The 18,448-nt window shown below is 44.5% G+C and overlaps 1 protein-coding gene across 4 annotated transcripts in view; it reads right to left on the bottom strand.

Annotated features, from left to right (window-relative positions):
- Positions 1-4,070: 4,070 nt before the first annotated feature.
- Foxo1 (forkhead box O1) overlaps positions 4,071-18,448 on the bottom strand; it is a 78,260-nt gene continuing 63,882 nt past the window's right edge. For 3 of the 4 annotated variants that reach the window (XM_087635792.1, XM_087635788.1, XM_087635780.1), the window contains 2 exons: positions 7,995-9,346; positions 4,071-7,374 (listed from right to left, as the gene is read on the bottom strand). In XM_087635792.1, the coding sequence (XP_087491918.1) occupies positions 8,009-9,265 (1,257 nt within the window). In that variant the 5' untranslated portion in view covers positions 9,266-9,346 and the 3' untranslated portion in view covers positions 4,071-7,374; positions 7,995-8,008. The remainder of the gene's footprint in view (positions 7,375-7,994; positions 9,347-18,448) is intronic. The other variant, NM_001191846.3, reaches the window with a different exon arrangement.

The following is an 18,448-nucleotide window of genomic DNA, read 5'->3' as shown; positions in this document are numbered from 1 at the left end:
AACACAAAAGAGAACTTACAAATGACTAATTCTCCTCGACGTAAAGTCCATCAAGTCAACTGAATTTCACAGGAGGATTTTGAGTTCTGTTGTTGGAGGCAGGGTCACATTATAGCCCAGGCTGGCCCTAAACTCACCTCAGTCCTGTTCCAGTTGGCATTGTAGGCGAACTGATAGTAAATGCATACAACTAAATGGTGGAGAATTTGAGTATTTAAAATTAGCTTGCAAGATTCTCAACAGTCTAGCCGTCTGTTCTTGTGAAGTTGCATAGATTCCGATAGCCCAAGGCGACCCTGAGGTCAGTTCTCTCTCCTCCTGGTTCTCTGCCATATTGAAGAACTACTGGAAGAGAGCACACAGGGGTGGGAATCCTGAGCCTACTCTAGACTCAAGTGAAGGCATGACTATGGAGGCCTGTGTGGCTCTCAAAAGCCCACGGTGAGGAAGCTTTTGGGAAACAAATGCCCCTACTTCATAATTGGGATGTAATCGACTTAAAATTTGTAACGGGTATTTCTAGAGGTCTCAAGACTGTTAAACTGTCCTGGAGTATGGGTCTTGCAAACTGTTTACACAATCCCTCACTCATGACGGAGGCAGCAAATGAGAAGACAGAAAATACCAGACACCAACCAATAAACCAGTCAACTTCCCCACTTAAAATGTGGGGAGACGTAGAGCATCCCAGGGGGCCCTTAAAGAAACATATCCCCCAAAGTTTACCATGATCTAAGCTATAAAAACAACTATGCCGTCTTTTCTTCCTGACACAGGAAGTCTCTGGAAGACATTACCTCACCCGTTAATCTTCACATCAAACCTGAGGCAGGTAACCTATCCGCAGGAAATCACCACCCGGGCACCACGTTTTGTTTTGTTTTTGTTTTTTTTTTTTTTTTTTTTTTTTTTTTGGTTTTTTTTGTTCTTTTTTTTCGGAGCTGGGGACCGAACCCAGGGCCTTGCGCTTCTTAGGCAAGCGCTCTACCGCTGAGCTAAATCCCCAACCCCTGTTTTTTTTTTTTTTTTTTTTTTTTTTTTAAGATTTATTCATTTATTACATATAAGTACACTGTAGCTGTCTTCAGATACACCAGAAGAGGGTATCGGATCTCTTTACAGATGGTTGTGAGCCACCATGTGGTTGCTGGGAATTGAACTCAGGACCTCGGGAAGAGCAGTCAGTGCTCTTAACCATTGAGCCATCTCTCCAGCCCTGTTTTTTTTTTTTAATGCAGAGGCTCCAATGTGTTTCCCGAGTCACGGCACCTGTGGCACATCTGACATCAAGGAATAAGGCCTCTGTCCAATCATCAGTTAGAAAACTGGCTTAAAATGGTTCAGTAAAATATGTACTTGACTAAGCTCATTGAAGGTCAACTCATTTAGGGCAGAAATTTCAGTAAATGAACAATACAGAAACTCCAGTAACTCTGAGAGCCCAATATGGCATCTGTTTACATGGTGATGGTAAATCCTCATCAATGCGACTGCATTTCCAACCACTTAGGATAGGCTTGGATTTAATTTAGTATAGAGCTCTTCATGCCTGGCACCAACGGCCTGGGTGGAGCTCCAACCAGCCAAGGTCAGTGACGCCTACCGCTCTGGCTGTGCCTGTGAGAGTCATTAGGGTAGCATGGAGAAGACTGCTCTGGCTTTGTCTGTGAGAGTCTTTAGGGTAGCAGGGAGAGGTTGGCCATCTCGTGAGCAAGGGATCCAGAAGATGGGGGGAGCACCAGCACCGTCAGGCATGCTGCTTAGCCGCCATACTTCCCTCACCAGCATGAGAGGAATTCCCGAAACTGCTGAGCCAAAATCTTGTCACTTCAGCAATAAAATCTCAGTGATTTTATACACTTTTGAGAGGATTCAGAAAGCTGCTGACTAAAATCCGGAGCTTATGGGAATGTGTAAAGTGTAAGTGCTGGTATAGTGGGGGCAGGAGAATCATGGCTTCTAAGCTTGTCTCTGCTGTTACATTATTTCTCAAATACCAGAAAGTTAACAAGCTTGTTGCGAAGGTGCCCTCCTTCTTCCCGGAGGCCATTAGTCTATCCCTTCACTTGGCAGCTTCCAGCACACTGAAGACTTTTATTTCTGGGGCATGTGAACATGTTCATGGCTTGGGATTCTTTGGTATCAGCTCATGAGGAGCATTTGGGGGCAGTTTGAATGTCTTCTCGGTGTGCACGCCCTCAGGCACCAACACAGACACCTTTGCTGACTTAAACTGAATGCCCACCAGACATGGGGGCGGCATACAGCTGTGAGCTCAGCAGTCAAGAGGCTCAGGTGCAGCATGGGGACCCACCTCACTGAACCCCTTCTAGACGAACACCACTGAGCTAAAAGGATCCTTGGGTACTGCTTTCTTTTTGGTGGCTCCCTTTTAATGCCTGGTTCCCCGATTAATTAACTATTCCCTCTTTCCTTCTTTAGCCATTAGTTAGTTGACTTGAAAGCACCTTAAGCCCGTGTATACACATTACATAAAAGCCCCTTTTCTTCTGTTTAGGTGGTTGTTGCTAATTGGTTGTTATGGGGAGGGGGGGGTGGAAATCACTGACTAGAGGTTGCAGTGTAGTTGTTTTTACCCTTACTTACCCTCCTACAATGTCACCACATCCCAGTTACAGGTCCACAAGCTTGTCCTGAGCACTGTTAAATGATGTAGTTTGACTGTATGTGCTTCAGGGACTTGTTCTTAGTACAGCTCTTGGGGTCAGCCCTCCTATCTAAGCCAACCGTATGAACCACTGTAAGGTGAACTAGTTCTACCACTGACAGCTAAGGATAAATAGAAGCCAAGACAAAGAATGTAGGATAGCTGGTCCTCAAGTCAAGACAAAAACCTAACGCATACATGTACTGACAGACTATGGTCATCTCTAGCCCACAGCAGAACTCAAATGCTGTTCAAAGTCCTGCGTCTTCAGTCATTTATCATGAAGTGACTTAGGGAGTGGAGCCGTAGTAACACAGAACAGTGGAGTTCTGTTAGGATATACCAATCAAGGAGTTCTATGTTCAGACCAGATCAAAAGGTTTCAAAACTGTGTGCACCAGCCTCAGGGTTTGTCATTTGATTTTGGGTAATATATACCGGGCTTTTTGATACCACATTTTCAAAGTAAAGGTTCTGTTGTGAGAGATGAGGGGTGGCCACCCCAAGCTGACCTTTTGCTATCTAAACAATAAAACACTAGAATTCCCCATTTCTTTGTTGCATTAACTCATATGCTTGTCTGGTAGAAGGAAACAAGTCAGAACCTTTTTTTAAAAGTCAGAACTTTTGGCAAGAGCAAAGACACCTCTCTGCTCTGTAGTCACGGAGACCCTCCTCTTTGAACAAAATGTAAGTCTGGGATCATCTGGCCTGGGAAAGCCACCATCAGCCAGCTAGTGTTTACACTAATCACGACCCTGCTTTTATCCCTCCCTAGTTTGCCTTCAGTCTGGTATTAAGCAAAGTTTCATGCTTATAATTACTGACCTAAGTGGGGTTCCAGATATTGCATGAATGAAAATGTCTAGACTGTTAAGAGATAAGGTCTCCCTGTATAGTTCTGGCTATCCTGAAACATGCCATATAGACCAGGCTGGTCTCTAAGACAGATCTACCTATCTCCGACTACTAAGTGCTAGGACTAAAGCCATCTGCCACCAGGCCAGACTCTAGACCAGTGGTCCTTAACCTTCCTAATGCCAAGACCCTTAAATACACCTTGTCAAGCTGTGGTGACCCTCAACCACAAAACTAATTTTGTTGTTTATCCGTGACTGTAATTTGGCTGTTATGAATTGTAATGCTATGACTGAGGATATGTGACACGCAGTCTCTGTGAATGGGTCATCTGATACATGGAGAACCACATAGACTGCACTTCTTCACATCAGGGGCCATGGTTTGGTTACATGGAGACGGATCCTTCTTTCTTGCAAAGAAAATGTCAGAGCCAAACACACCATTAACACTGGGGTTGATGGTCTAACTCAAGTGCTTGATAGCTAAATAAAAACATGGGTTGCTCAAGAACTTTTGAACACTAAGGAAAGAAACACACCAAGCCACTTAAAGATAATTTATGTACATTTATGGCTTTATACAACTTATAGTAAGGATTGTTCTTGTGTTTGTAAGCACATCATCATCATCATCCTCAGGCACTTCTCAGATAGTACTGGAGCAGGAACAAGGCATCTGCACTGTCACTCAACTCCGGTGGTAAAGTGTGTGGGAGGGTGGGACTCTATCCTGATGGGACTTACAAGGCTGTCTATCCCTGGCCGCAGTGCCAGGCTGTTTTGTTTGCATAAAGCACAATGCACACTATATCGAACGATGACTCCCCAGTTGAAACCACAGGGAAACTTTTCACTTGAAATCAGTAACTTTTGGGAGCTGAAACCAAGACTTCCAGGGTTTTTAGGGGGAAAGGGGAGCCATATATTAAGCAGTTGAACAGTTCCAATTGTACACCTTTGGGGAACTGCTTCCATTTTAAGTGACTTTATAACCTCTTACTGTTGGGTTCCAGGACTTACTGCTCACCAGGATATAATATTTGCTAAGTAACTTGGACTCAGTTTGTCCAAGCAGAACTTTCCAAGTCGTACATCTATCACCTAAATATATTCCATACATCTATATTATGGAAACAATACATCTTTATATTTAAAATATCCAAATAGCTCTATAATACAATATGCTCTTAACAACAGTACAAACCAAAGGAAATAAAATCAAACAAGGCTGCATAGGCGAAGTCTTTTCACAGAGCAATCATGTACAATAATATACTAGAAAGTGAACATTCTCACAGAAAAGGACTCTCCGAGGTCACATGTTTGATGTTTGTTTTCAAAACAGACACAAAGCCTTTCCTGGACTTCACTGTGCCCCAGGCAACTACCCATGATTCACTCTAGGATCTTAACACTAAGGAATTCGGGGGCTGAATTTACAGCTTCCGAAGGAAGGGCCACCTCCACGTCAGTGCCGTTCAGCAAGTCACTGATCAGGGCTGGAGCTGCCTCTGTTGAACGATTACATGCAGAGGCTCTTTCTGCAATGGTATGAAATGGCAGATGGAGGCAGAAAGGGAGACCTGAGTTCTTTGACACCAGTAAGTTGTACTGCATTTGCAGGAGGCTTTGCTTGGAGGAATTTATTTCTAAAATAAGCCCTGTTTTGGAGTGCCCAAATAAACGTGGTCAGAGGAGCAGTAGTTCAATACATGTTTAAAATAGTAAAAGTCGGGGTTCAGGATTTAGCTCAGTGGTAGAGCGCTTGCCTAGCAAGCACAAGGCCCTGGGATCGGTCCTCAGCTCCCGGAAAAAAAAAAAAAAAAGTAAAAGTCTTGGTGGGAAGCTTATGACAAAGCTGGCCAACTGTGAAAACCAGGGACATTTTATTCTTGTTACACACACACACACACACACACACACACACACACACACAGAGAGAGAGAGAGAGAGACAGACAGACAGACAGACAGAGAAGGAGAGGGAGGGAGGGAGGGAGGGAGGGAGGGAGGGAGGGAGGGAGGGAGGGAGGGAGGGAGGTGTAACATACTTTAAAAAAAATGTGATTTGGGTTTCTACATGGAGACCAGGCCTTCAGGAAGGCAAAGAGAGATACTGTGGTACACCTGTTCCTCAAACTGTGAGGGATTCGAGTATTCAATATGACTCAGAAATGCTGATGGACGGAATGAGAGGCAAAGCCAATTATCCTGGACTGCTAGAATTTCAGGTAAATAGAAAGTATAAAAACTTAATGTTTGAGACATAGATTAGGCCGCTCAAGGTTGGAAAATACTCAAATTCTTAAGCTAAGGATTTCAAAATAAATGTGCATTTATAGCTGGCTGGTTTTCAAGTTTTATTGTTTCAATTTTTAACTAACTCTGCCACTGTCTGTACTTAAGAACACAAAGCACTCCATAAATCACTGAAGTTCTCTTTGCAAACTTCCTCCTTAGATTTACACTGTTCAGAGCCAAGAGAACAGAGGTGGAGACTGAGAAGCGACATGATTCTTCAGGACACAGCCATAATGCCACCTCCATCCTGGACACAAGCCGAGAGCTCCGAGTATGAGGAGAACCACACGCAGTTAGACAAAGAACATCACCTTAGAGAAAGTTCCCCTTTCCTGAGCACAGACAGGAGGCTTCCCTATGGGAACTGTTTTGACAGCATGACACAGGGCATCATCTGCAAGAGTGTGGCACGGGGCATCTATCTGAAGTCTTGGTGCTAGGTGCTGTACACAATTCACAGGGTAATAGAAGCAGGTGAAATTTCTTTAAAATACACACATAGATCTTCTACATACAAAACACAAAGTGTCTGTAACTATACATCACTTTCCTGTCCAAGCGGCCAGAAACGTTGAGTATGCAAGTACTAATTACAATGATTTAAGATTAGTCAGAAACGTCATCAGGTAGCATCCCAAAGTGTACAAACCAGTTGAGCACGTATAAAATTAGTACTAATCCAGTTAGAAATACAAAATGAAAATTATGAATGCGGCCCCCCAATACCTCTGATTTCACAAATTTATAAGCAGACAATGTAACAAAGTAGACTCTAGTTTTTAAGAAAACATTACAGTTCAGTATCTATTCCAAAAAATGTTGAGTCCTAACAATGACATCAAAAGTCATTTATCTGGAAATTAGAACCATTTTAAGGTGTTTGTACAAATTTGCAAATAACAAAATAAACAACAAAAATAATAGAAAAGACCTGTACAAAGCTGGCACTTAATCTTATTCTGCCCCAAAGTTTGACAAGTCCATTAATTCAGCAGATTGATCACCGGCTACTTGGTTCTCATCCGAATCCTGTGGCAAGACGATCAGGTTCCGTCATTCAGCAGAGGTGCAGAATGGAGATCTCAGTTCATGATTCATCACCTTAGCAGAGCACAGGCAGTACACAGCCAAGTCCATCAAGACATGAGACCATCACAGTATTACAAAAGAGTATAAACTTTCCTTGGGCCGAGTAGATTTAAAAAACACACACACACACACAGATACGGTTCTGTATCTACTGCATATATACAAGACTTGAAAGCACGCCAGGATCGGAAAGTCTTTTCTGCAGTTAAGTGGTGTAGTGAGTTTGGCACTTTGCTGTCATGATTCCCAATGGCACAGTCCTTATCTACAGGAGCACATAACCTGTGGGTGCTGGGCAAACATCCTGCACAGGAACGTGTTTCTGCTGCCAAGTCTGACGAAAGGAAAAAGGATTTTTTTTTTTTAATCAAGAAAACTAAAAGGAGGGGTGAAGGGCATCTTTGGACTGCTCCTCAGTTCCCGGTGTCAGACAATCTGAAGGACTTTTAAATGTTGCCTAAGGGGGGAAACACACACAGTAAAAATATAGTCATATTCAATTCAATTTACTTAATCAAGTTGGGGTGGGGGAAGCTATAGTCTTCTCAAACAGCTTCAAAATCGCTTAACAGGTAAATTTTTTATTAATTGAAAAAATGGAAGAAAAAAAAAAAGACCTCTGGTGTCTGCTAGGTATGGAATGTGTTCGCTTATTTAAGAGCCGTGGGAAGGTAGACGAGCTGTTCAACAGTGAAGAGAGAGTCTTAGAAGCTGCTAAAGCAAGCCGCACCCCATTTTACCCTCAAGAGGCAAAGAGGGACAGAGGGAGGGTAGGAGGCAGGGAGAGAGGGTAGGGGGGGGTGGACAGGGATAGTAACAGGTACTTCCTAGCAATGCACAATCAGGTGATGCTAGAACAAAGCCTAGCACAGCCCTGGGTGTAGCTCTGTCAGAGTGCTGCCCTGAGTTAGCACCAAGCAAGCACATGTGGAAGGGGATGCTGGTTATAGAAGACCCTGTCTTTAACTGAGGTTTTTTTAATTGTTGGGTTTTCTTCCTTAAATGCTTAAACATGAAGACACATGGTACTGTGTCCCTTCCTCACAGGGCTTTTGATACCGGAGTGAATAGACTCACCTGCTCACTAACTCCTAGCCTGACACCCAGCTGTGTGTTGTAGTCTTGACACTGTGCGGGAAGCTTTGGTTGGGCAACACATTATCAAAGTTAAAATCCAAGGTATCTCCGTCCATGAGGTCGTTCCGAATGATGGACTCCATGTCACAGTCCAAGCGCTCAATAAACATGCCATCCAAGTCACTTGGGAGCTTCTCCTGGTGGAGGACACCCATCCTACCATAGCCATTGCAGCTGCTCACAGAGGAGTAGTTGCCCAGGGCACTCATCTGCATGGGGTGGGACAGAGGCACTTGTAAAGGTGTCTTCACTGGGGTCAAGCGGTTCATGGCAGATGTGTGAGGCATGGTGTTCACCACATGGGGCAGGGCACGGCCATTGACTGAAGAAGTTTGCTGTGCATGTCCAGGGTGGGTGTGGGAACTGGGGTTCATCATTTTGTTATGAGGTGCCTGGCTGCCATAGGCTGGCATGACTGAGTTAGGGCCCATCAGTACATTTTGGCCCAGGACCCGACTGTTGGGTTGAGCCACTCCAGGATCGACTGGTGACATAATATCATTGTGGGGAGGAGAGTCAGAAGTCAGCAACTCTTTCAAGAGTCCTGGGGCACAGTTATACTGGTTCAATCCTCCATAACTTGATTTGCTGTCCTGAAGTGTCTGCATAGGCATCTGGGGCACAGGGCTCATGCTGGATTGGCCGTACGTGTACTTTGCGTAGTTGGGGCTGGGGGAATTTAGACTGGTGTTTGGCGGTGCAAATGAATAGCAAGGTGTCTGCTGCATCATGCTGCCAGGCGAGGACTGGGTTGACACAGTTAAAGATGTTGGGGATGAGAGAAGATTGAGATTATCCAGAAGGTTCTCCATGTTTTCTGGATTGCTGATTTCAGACAGACTGGGCAGTGTAGACGCCATCTTGGCAGCAGAGGGTGGATACACCAGGGAATGCACATCCCCATCCCCCAGGTCATCCTGCTCTGTCATGATGGGAGAAAGTCTCCCACTGATGGTGCTAGCGTTTGAGCTGGTTCGAGGACGAAATGTACTCCAGTTATCAAAGTCATCATTGCTGTGGGACCCAGGGCTTGCAGGCCATTTAGAAAACTGAGACCCAGGGCTATCTCCAGGACCCTCTTGCCCGGACTGGAGAGATGCTTTTTTCTTAGCAGCCCGTCCTCGGCTCTTAGCAAATTTACTGTTGTTGTCCATGGATGCAGCTCTTCTCCGGGGTGATTTCCCACTCTTGCCTCCCTCTGGATTGAGCATCCACCAAGAACTTTTCCCAGTTCCTTCATTCTGTACTCGAATAAACTTGCTGTGTAGGGACAGATTGTGGCGAATTGAATTCTGTAAAGCAAGACAATATGTTAGAAGTACAGCACTTCCCCCCTGGACAACTTACTGTTCAACATGGGTCGTGTGTGTGTGTGTGTGTGTGTGTGTGTGTGTGTGTGTGTGTGTGTGCGCGCGTGTGTGCACGCGCGCGCGCATGCATGTAGATAACGTTTGCAGTCTCTTCTCACCTTCTACCTTTACTTGGGTTCTGAGGATCTAACTTGTGCAGCAACAAAAGCCACCACCTCATTGGCACTAAACTGTAGTAATAAACTCACTATAAAAGGTCTCAAATTGGTGTAGGAAGAATAGCATCTAAAAAAAGGGCACTTATTTCCCTAATGAAATAAGCTCAATAGCTTTTATACATGCATACACACATATATTGATTTACATATATTTCTTTTATACAGATTTTGACCTTGACTAAAAACAAAGTGATTTTTTTTCCGTGAAATAAACATCATTCCTATAAAGTGACATCCTCTGTTACCAGGCCCAAAGGGTAACAGAAAAGGAGATGAAGCAGGATCTATCCCTACTCAGGAACAAAAACCCCAAAGCAACACACAATATCTACTTATAATCTCAGCTGATGGGAGGAAAAGGCAGGAGGACTTTGAGTGAATCTGACGCTAGTCTAAACTATCTAACTTACCCCCTCCCCCAGTAGATAGATAGATAGATAGATAGATAGATAGATAGATAGATAGATAGATAGATAGATAGATAGATAGATAGATAGATAGAGATGGATGGGATGGATGGGATGGATGGATGGATGGATGGATGGATGGATGGACGGACGGACGGATGGACAGACTGACAGACAGACAGACAGACAGATTCCTCCAAAAGTTAAGACCTAAATTCTTTTATACCATCAGTCTTTCTATCAGGCAAATAAAAATAAACATAAAGAAAAGTTATTTTCTTGAGAAAGTTAACTTCCCATAAAATGCAGCATTCAAATTTGAGAACTTCTCAGCTCTAACCAAACCACTAACTTCAGGACACTGTAGAAAGTATGCCACCCAGAGAAGTAATTAGAAGGGATACCAGGGTAAAGAGAGCTCCCCTAGCTGAAGCCCTTCTGTTCCTACTCAGTGCACGTGCGGGTTGACAGGATGTTAACAACAAAGCTACAACAAATGTGTGCAAATTGCAAACACACAGGAGAATATAGGTCAGTCTCTTAGTCCTTAAATGAAGATGAGGAAACCCCAGTGTGACATCTGACATTTGGGGGATCCTGTGGCACAAATCTGGGAGTGCGAAGGACACCTAGGCCAAAGAGGCACCTGTCTTAAGCTTTCTGTCCTGGTCTGGTTGCTCCGTACTCATCTGCAGCTCTGAAGGGGCCAAGTCCAGGGCAGTATTCTGGATATCTTAACCCTGGCTTCTCCACTTGTTGGCCAACTTCTCTGCCAACCAAATGCAAGGCTTAGTTGCCCAAATACTTTGTAACCCCTCTTGGACCACAAAAAGACTCTAATTAGATTTGTGGTCACCCAAGGAGGCAGCCACAATGCCCACATCCTCATGTTGTTGACAGGGAATAAAGGTGCTCAAAGTGCCAACCATTGTACCAGACCAGAACAATATAAATCGTCAGACTTCTCCATGACCCTGAGCACATTCGTGCCTTTTCTCAACAAGAGATGGAAAACAAAATGAGCATGGTGGTAATCTCATTTTCTAAAAAGAGACAAAAGTCAGAGGCCCAAAGAGAGCTTAGAAACCCGTATTTCAAAATGTATTCTGCACTACATTCCCTGCAAGAATTGCAACACAACAGCTATGTGTTAAGTCCTTCTGCCAGGATGCATGGTGAGGGCGGATGAGACATGGCCCAACAGGAACTTTCTGGTTGGATGCCAGGCAGGTATGTGGGTATGTGGCAGTGGTGGTGTCTTCTGAGGCTTCATTCTGTTCTTCCACTTATGATCTGTTATACTATATCTAGGCATGTTATGAAGGGCAAGGTCTTGAACTCCAAATATCTCCCAAAAGGTTAAGGAATACACTTCTTTCATGCTGTATCTCAATCCCATGTGTCCCCACCTCCCTGTCCCCTTCCCCCTCCCACACCCAGAGCTTTGGCCACTGTGCCCACCACTACCAGTGAGCAGAATTCCAATTCCTCCGCAGCAGCAGCAGTAGCAGCAGCAGTCTGGGCAGGCCTGGAGAGCAGCCCGCCTGGAACTGCATTCAGGGAGGGAGGGAGGGAGGGAGTCTGCGCATTTGCACGAGGTCCCATCAGGACAACTGTGGTCTTTAAACACAGTAGACACACAGATAAGCGCTGATAAAAGCTCTCAGAGAGAGGAAGCTGGACTCCTGTCCTGTCCCATTTAGTTAATAATAAAGAGAGTATAGGGGAGGAGATCCTTCCAGATCAGCTTCCTGACTGTCTGAAACTAACAGGGGAAGGGGCTCAGCTCTATAAGCCCAGGGTGGCTCTGCCAGACCGTGGTGAGCACACACAGGGAGGGGCATTTTCACCAGGACCAAAGAAGATGTAATAGCAAAGAAATCTCCTCAAAAGTTTAAAAATAGTTCACTAACTTCAGGGCTAGTATCTATTAAATGCTTGGACTTCTGTTTGTTGGTTTTTTTTGTTGGCCATAGCAATCCTTTACTTATCAAAATATCACACTACATACTTTTCTAAGGACATTTCAGGTCACTCTGAGTAATAGAGCTGAATACTCACTTTGCCAACAATTACCCACCCACCCCCACAACAGGAAAACGTTTGCTGTGCAGGGCTTGTTACATAAATTCCTGTTTTTCATGTAGCCAGTAGGACACTGCAGAGGGGCAGGCTTGAGGGGCTATGTCCACGGCTCTCTGCAGCAGTAGAGCGATGAGATTCTGTGCTCTCAACATTCTCTCCCAACAAGCAGTCTGTGAGGAGACAGAAGGGGAATGAGGCCCAAGTGCTGCACACACACAAATCCTGATCTGTATGATAGCACTGGAGAAGAGCTAAGGCAGCAGCCATCTTCTCGGCAGGCTTGCGCTGGGTGAAGCCTCAGGCACATTCCTGCTCTGAAGCTTCCTGAATGGCAAGCACATTCTAAGGAAGCTGAGACACAAGCTCTGGCAGTGAAGTAGACACAAGCCTGGTACACTGATGTTCAACCCGCTCTCCTCCTGAGTACTACTCATGCCCCTGTGGACCTTAAGAGTTCCTTAAACCCCAGATCAAACCTAAGTTTCTAACCTCAAAGCCTCTAATAGATGCTCTACACAGATGAGTTCAATAAAAACGTGTTAACTGACACCCCAAAAACATTACAGGGAAGATGTGACTTAGCGGACATCTCTTAGGCATTCATGCAGACAGATGCTGCTGGTCCCACTTTAAAAAGGGGACACTAAAGCAGAAAGAAGCCCCCTTCCATTAGACAGAACTCAACAAGGCCTTGTGGTTTGTGACTCTTATCCACAACACTGCTCAAGTTGGCAAAAGTTACCTCTTTGTATAGGAATATACATTGGGGGAGCAGAGATAATTCCACTTATTCTTTACAAAACCCATAGTCTGCCTTCATGGCTAATAAATGTATACACTACGACTTGCTTCCCAGTGGGGCTCTTCTTTATGACAGAAAACCCCAGCAGCTATACTGAATTTCTGGTGTGCACTGCCCCAGGGAAAGCCTACATAAAGAGGCTTTGAGGACGTACAAGGAAAATAAAGTGGTCCCCAGAGACCCTCATCTGCTGACAAGTACCCCCTGACTGCATAGGTGGTACAGATAACCCACACAAAGAACCTCGTGTTCAGAGTCTGGGCCATATGAGTAAAGAGCTACCAGTTGTAGAAAACTTACAAATTCTTTAAAAAATGCTAGACAAACTAGATCTTCCCTCACGTCTGAACTTTGTAATTGTGCACAGCGATTACAGATACCCAGCAAGTATGGATCCCCTCTCCTCATGCTTCCTTTCTTACACTTCCAAGTGAAAACACACTAAAGACTCTAAGTAGCAAAAACCACTATTTAATAGAGTTCCGATTTGAGCTACTAATAAAATGACTTAGAATAGTGCAGTGTGCTTTTGAGAAGGAAATCATGTCACATTTACTCAACAGTTCGTGTGTTTAGAGACATAAATTGTTAATAGTGTGCATATTATTTGACTCAAAAACATGCTTTAACAGAAGACTTACTATGGACCGTTAATCCATGTCTTTCCATAAAGATGATTTCATTTTTCAGAGCCCTATTCTCACCTGAATACCTCCTAAGCCATAATCTGTCTACACTAAAGTCTTGGCACGAGAATCTCTGGCGATCTCAAAGCTGCCCTACAAGTTCTAACACACAGCAATTCACCTGGTGTACAGTTTAAGACATGACCTTCCTTCTAGGCCACCTAACATGTAACTTGTAGATTAGTAAACTGCTGTGGACTCACATTTTGCTCTAAAGTGCTTCATCTTATTCAAATCATTCCAGAGTAAAGAAAATTCCTCAAAAGTAATCTTCCACTGAGCACAGAATGGGGGAGAGTCCACTGTCATGTAAAACAGCAAGAGAGAGGTGAGGGGACTCATGGGTAGCATGGGAAGCCTCCTGCATCTGGGAGATGCCTGATGGGGTAGAATCAAAGGTAGTGGTCCTGGGATGAGTCGGTCAGGGTCTCAATGAGTACTGGCTCTTAACACCTGTCAGTGGCTAGCGGAGAACCACAGCATAGGGTAGGGTAGTATGTATGCGTGGAAGGGCCCGGCTATCAGTTGACACAAACTGAGGGAAATAAAACTGGCTACTTTATTATAGGAAGTAAGGAATATATAAACAGGAATTTTAAGCCAACTTGATTAAGTCATTCATCACAAACTTCCTGTTTAACGGGCTTCCTCAGGCTTATTTCCATGTTCTCACAGATGAACTGCAATCCTGTGTTTTCTTCCCCTTACATAGATTATAGATTTAATTCTGGGAGTGTTTAGTGTAGTTTTGATATCTTTGTCTTCAAGTAAAACCAGAGTTGGGAACTGGTTTGGGTCCGTCTCCTGGTTGGACTCAATAATGTAGCAAATATGTGGTCCAATTGTGCCGACACTTCCCAAAAACACAAAGGGCTCGCCATTAGACTATTTCTCTTGCTAATACTACAGAAATGGTCCTTGAGGAGCTTTGGGCTTTAATCACTTTAACACGTAGAACATTCCTTGTTGTTCTTGTTGGTATACAGTGGCTGTTATGTTCCTTCTTACCATCTTTAGTGTGGGAACTGAGATGAACCTGCCTTCGACTACGTGTGAAGATAGGAGAGGGAGATGAAGGGAGGTGAGGAAGCCCTGAGTTAGTGAAATCCTGAGCAAATGAATATTGACACAGGCACTGCCTGTCAAGGACTCCAAGACCAACTGGCTCATGAGAAATTGGCAAAGCCATTACCCCTGTGGGCCAGGCAAGAGAGAACTGGCAAAGCTTTCTTGGAAGTCTAAGAATGACTCTTTATGAACCAACATTTATCAGTGTGTGCAAGGACTATCAACTGTGGCTTCATAATCTGGGGTGGGGTGGGGGGGTGGGGGGACTGATACACGCACAAGCAGAGGGGCGGTTACAGCCTGACAGAGACCCCCTACCCAGACTAGTTAACCCTTCCCCCTGTGCTCTATCTAATACATACGCTGAAGTTTCAGGTTGGCTGGTAATGGTAAAATTAGAGAACCCCATCTGATCCCAGAGTCACTCTGTGTGTGTGTGTGTGTGTGTGTGTGTGTGTGTGTGTGTGTGTGTGTGTGTGTGTGTCTGTCTGTCTGTCTCCATATGTATCCTTTCTTCACTCCCTTGTGGCCCCTAGGCAGGGCTCTGGGACTCAACCAGTGCAGGACATGGCAAAGGTCATATATTCTAATGCCCTGACCATTTAACTTTAAAGGGTACACTTAAGAACCCCTAAGACAATAAGCAGCATTCATGAACATACAAAGAAATGCAAGACAAGCATGTCTGGTGAGGAGACAAATTACAAATAAGTGGGTCTGTATTAATAAAATCAAAGATAGAAAGTGGAGATGCCACAACCTTCAAAAGCAGAAGAAAGCTCTGAAACAGAGTAAAGTGTCCACAGCTTACCAGCTCTTTAGCCAACAAGCTTAATGCAGACCTAATATCCTAATATTTGAGGAAATGTGCTTAATGATAATAATTCTGCCAAGTTTTTGCTTCTCAGAAGGTAGTACGTTTTAACAAGCGGTGTTTCCCCTTTGCCATAAAATTTAACTGTGTGCCACAGGGAAGTGTTTCTTCAGAGGAAACTAGTTTTGGGAAAGAACAAAACTTTTCGTTTTCCTGTGTGAAATGAATTCTAATGATGTGCTTTGTCCACTCCCAGGAATGAAATGCTGGGTTTGGGAGATGACTCAGTGGTAAGCGCCTAACGTACAGCACGACGACCTGAGTTTGAATCCCCGGAACCCACACACACCTAGACACACTTGCACATGCAAACCTAATACTCTACAGGAAGATGGGACCCCCCAGGTAAACAAGGGCCAGTATCCAAGCTTGTCTTGTTGACTGCCACAAACATGCCCTGATAGGTCTACACCACACACAGAGAGACTAAGAGAGGAAAAGGAATGACGTCTCCCAAAGACAAGGCTCATACTGCAGGTGAGGCTGATACCAACAGCTCTTTCAGCGCTTTCCCTCTAGTCCACCCACCAGCCACTCACCACTGTCCTATGCCTGCTAACCTGGGGAACAAACTGCTTGATATTCTATAGGCTCTGACCTAATGCCACAACACCCCACAGGCCAACTTTTTTAGTGTTAACCATAGCTAATAAGGTCCCCATAGTAGAGCTTGGTCTCCCCTAGCTTGCAATTGTTATTATTTTTAAAGTGATCTATGGGTTTAAAACTGTTTCAAAAGGAAGCTTGGTCTCCCGGGATTAATTCCATTTCCTTCCACCATGCAGGTGTTCCCCAGAGCCATTAACCCTCAGGGAGGCACAGAGACCAAGTACTGCTAAGCCCACAGCAGTCAACTATAACTCCCCTACATGTCTATTAAAATTGTTTATGTATATGTGCACTTTGCCTGTAGTACATCTGTGTAGATGTCTGTGTCTGGTGCCCACAGAGGCTATAAGAAAATGGTGGGCTGCTGGACCTAGCCAATGGGAACCCATGTGTGCTAGGAACTGAACCCAGGTCTTGTCAGAGAAATGAGTGCCCCAACCACTGAGCAATTTCTCCAGCCTCAAATGTCACTTAACTGGCTATTCACAATAGAAATCTTTTTTGTTGCTCTTGGCAAATAGCTCTTTTAAACACACAGGGCCCCACTGCAGGAGGATATTAAGAGGAATCTCATTTGCAGCTAAAGTGATTCTGCTGGTTCCTAATGAAAATCTTTGTCTATTTTACAGGCCATACCATTTTCCCCCCTAATCTAAAATGGTTGTCTAAACACAAAGCATTAAAACGTAATTAACTACCCTATCTATTTGGCTCCAAGAATTAAAAAAAACAAAAACAAAATAAAAATCTAAACTAAGTAGCACATTAGGACCTATTTTCCTCTGATAAAGAACTTGAATTGGGTATAAAAGCAAGCACAGCGGAAAGGCTCAGATCAATTTTAAGGTTTTTAGGAAGTTAGAAAGACAAAAGTAAACTTTGTCAAAGTTAACAGCTATGGGTCCATCTACGCTGCTCACTGTCTATGTCAGAAGTACGTGCCCCAAGTTATTTATATTATAATATTATATGCGACTGATATAAAGTCAGAGACAGGAACAATGAAGCCCGCGAAGATGAAAACAGTACCTCATCCACAGACTGTCCTGCCTAGGATTTTACCCTAAACATGCTGCTGCCCGAAGACTCTGAGGAAGAACCAGCGCTTTAGATACACAGTCTGCTTACTAAGAACTGGCCAGCTGCTATTTGTTCCCTCTCTTTCCTTTCCTTCTTTTTAATTCCTGTTTTGGAATCCTAATAACACAATATCTATTAAAAAAGCATAATGAATTCCAAGTACAATGCTTAATTGTGAATTCTCTGCAGTGTACTGTTTTCCTGTGGGGACTACAGAGAATCTTCCTGCTATTAGCCTGCTATTCTAGCAACAGCGACTCATGCTTGCTAAGTCACTGCTGGGGACCACCTTTATTCAACTTCCTAAAGTTTTGTCTCTAATCAAATACTGAAGTAACTCATTGGCTGACCCAGTATTAACAGAGCTATTTGGGTCCAGAACTGTCCCAAAGACAAGATACCCCCACCACCACATGTGCCCAAGCCAGGGGTGTCTGCAGATTTCCCACAGACATTAAGGCAGTGTGCCTGGAGCTGCTGCTCCCTTAGCACCTCTATGCAAACAGCTGTTTCCACAATGGTGCCCACTGAAGGCCAGGCCTCCCAGTCACTTTTGCTTCTTTCTTAAGACCTAGCTTCTGCCCTACAGTGAGCACCGGGCTGTGCGCAGCATTTCTACCTCTGAAAACAGAACTAGAAGATGAAAGGACCGGCTGGGGCCTGGGGCCTCAAGCTGCTCTCAGGTCAGGCGCATCAGCCCCTCCCCAGAGGAGGTAGGAAGGCGCTTCCCCAGGGCCAGCAAGAAACCAAGTACAGTTATGCCTAGGCCAGACCCAGACGACCTTAGGCTGAGATAAGGGAGAGTTAGAGGAGGCAAAGGGCCTCATCCATCAGAGGTCCTGGCAGGAGCCCTGGCCTCACCCCTGCAGTTTTTCTTGACTTTAACATTGCACCCCCCTCTCCTCCCCTGGATGGTGCATGCCTCTGAGCCTAGCACTTGGGAGGCAGAGGCAGGTAGATCTCTGAGTTTGAGGCCAGCCTGTTACAGAATAACTTGCTAAGGGAGAATGACCAAGGGTCGGATGACCATTCCTTAGGATGACTCCAGGCAGTGGCAAGTCATGCAGCTCCACAGTCTGACAACCAGTACTGTTGCTTCTCCAGTTGTTTTCTCTGCTATTTCACTCCACACTGTTTACTGCTCTGAATTAAACAGAATGATTACCACTGTGGCTAACATCTAGCAAACAGTGTAATTTTTAGACATCTTTTCCAAGCTATAGTCAAAAATACTCTGAACTTCTGAAAATTCACT

Source organism: Rattus norvegicus, chromosome 2, assembly GCF_021556685.1.
Source record: "Rattus norvegicus strain SHRSP/BbbUtx chromosome 2, alternate assembly SHRSP_T2T, whole genome shotgun sequence".
NCBI lineage: Eukaryota > Metazoa > Chordata > Mammalia > Rodentia > Muridae > Rattus > Rattus norvegicus.
This window is presented reverse-complemented; position numbering and strand designations above follow the sequence as displayed.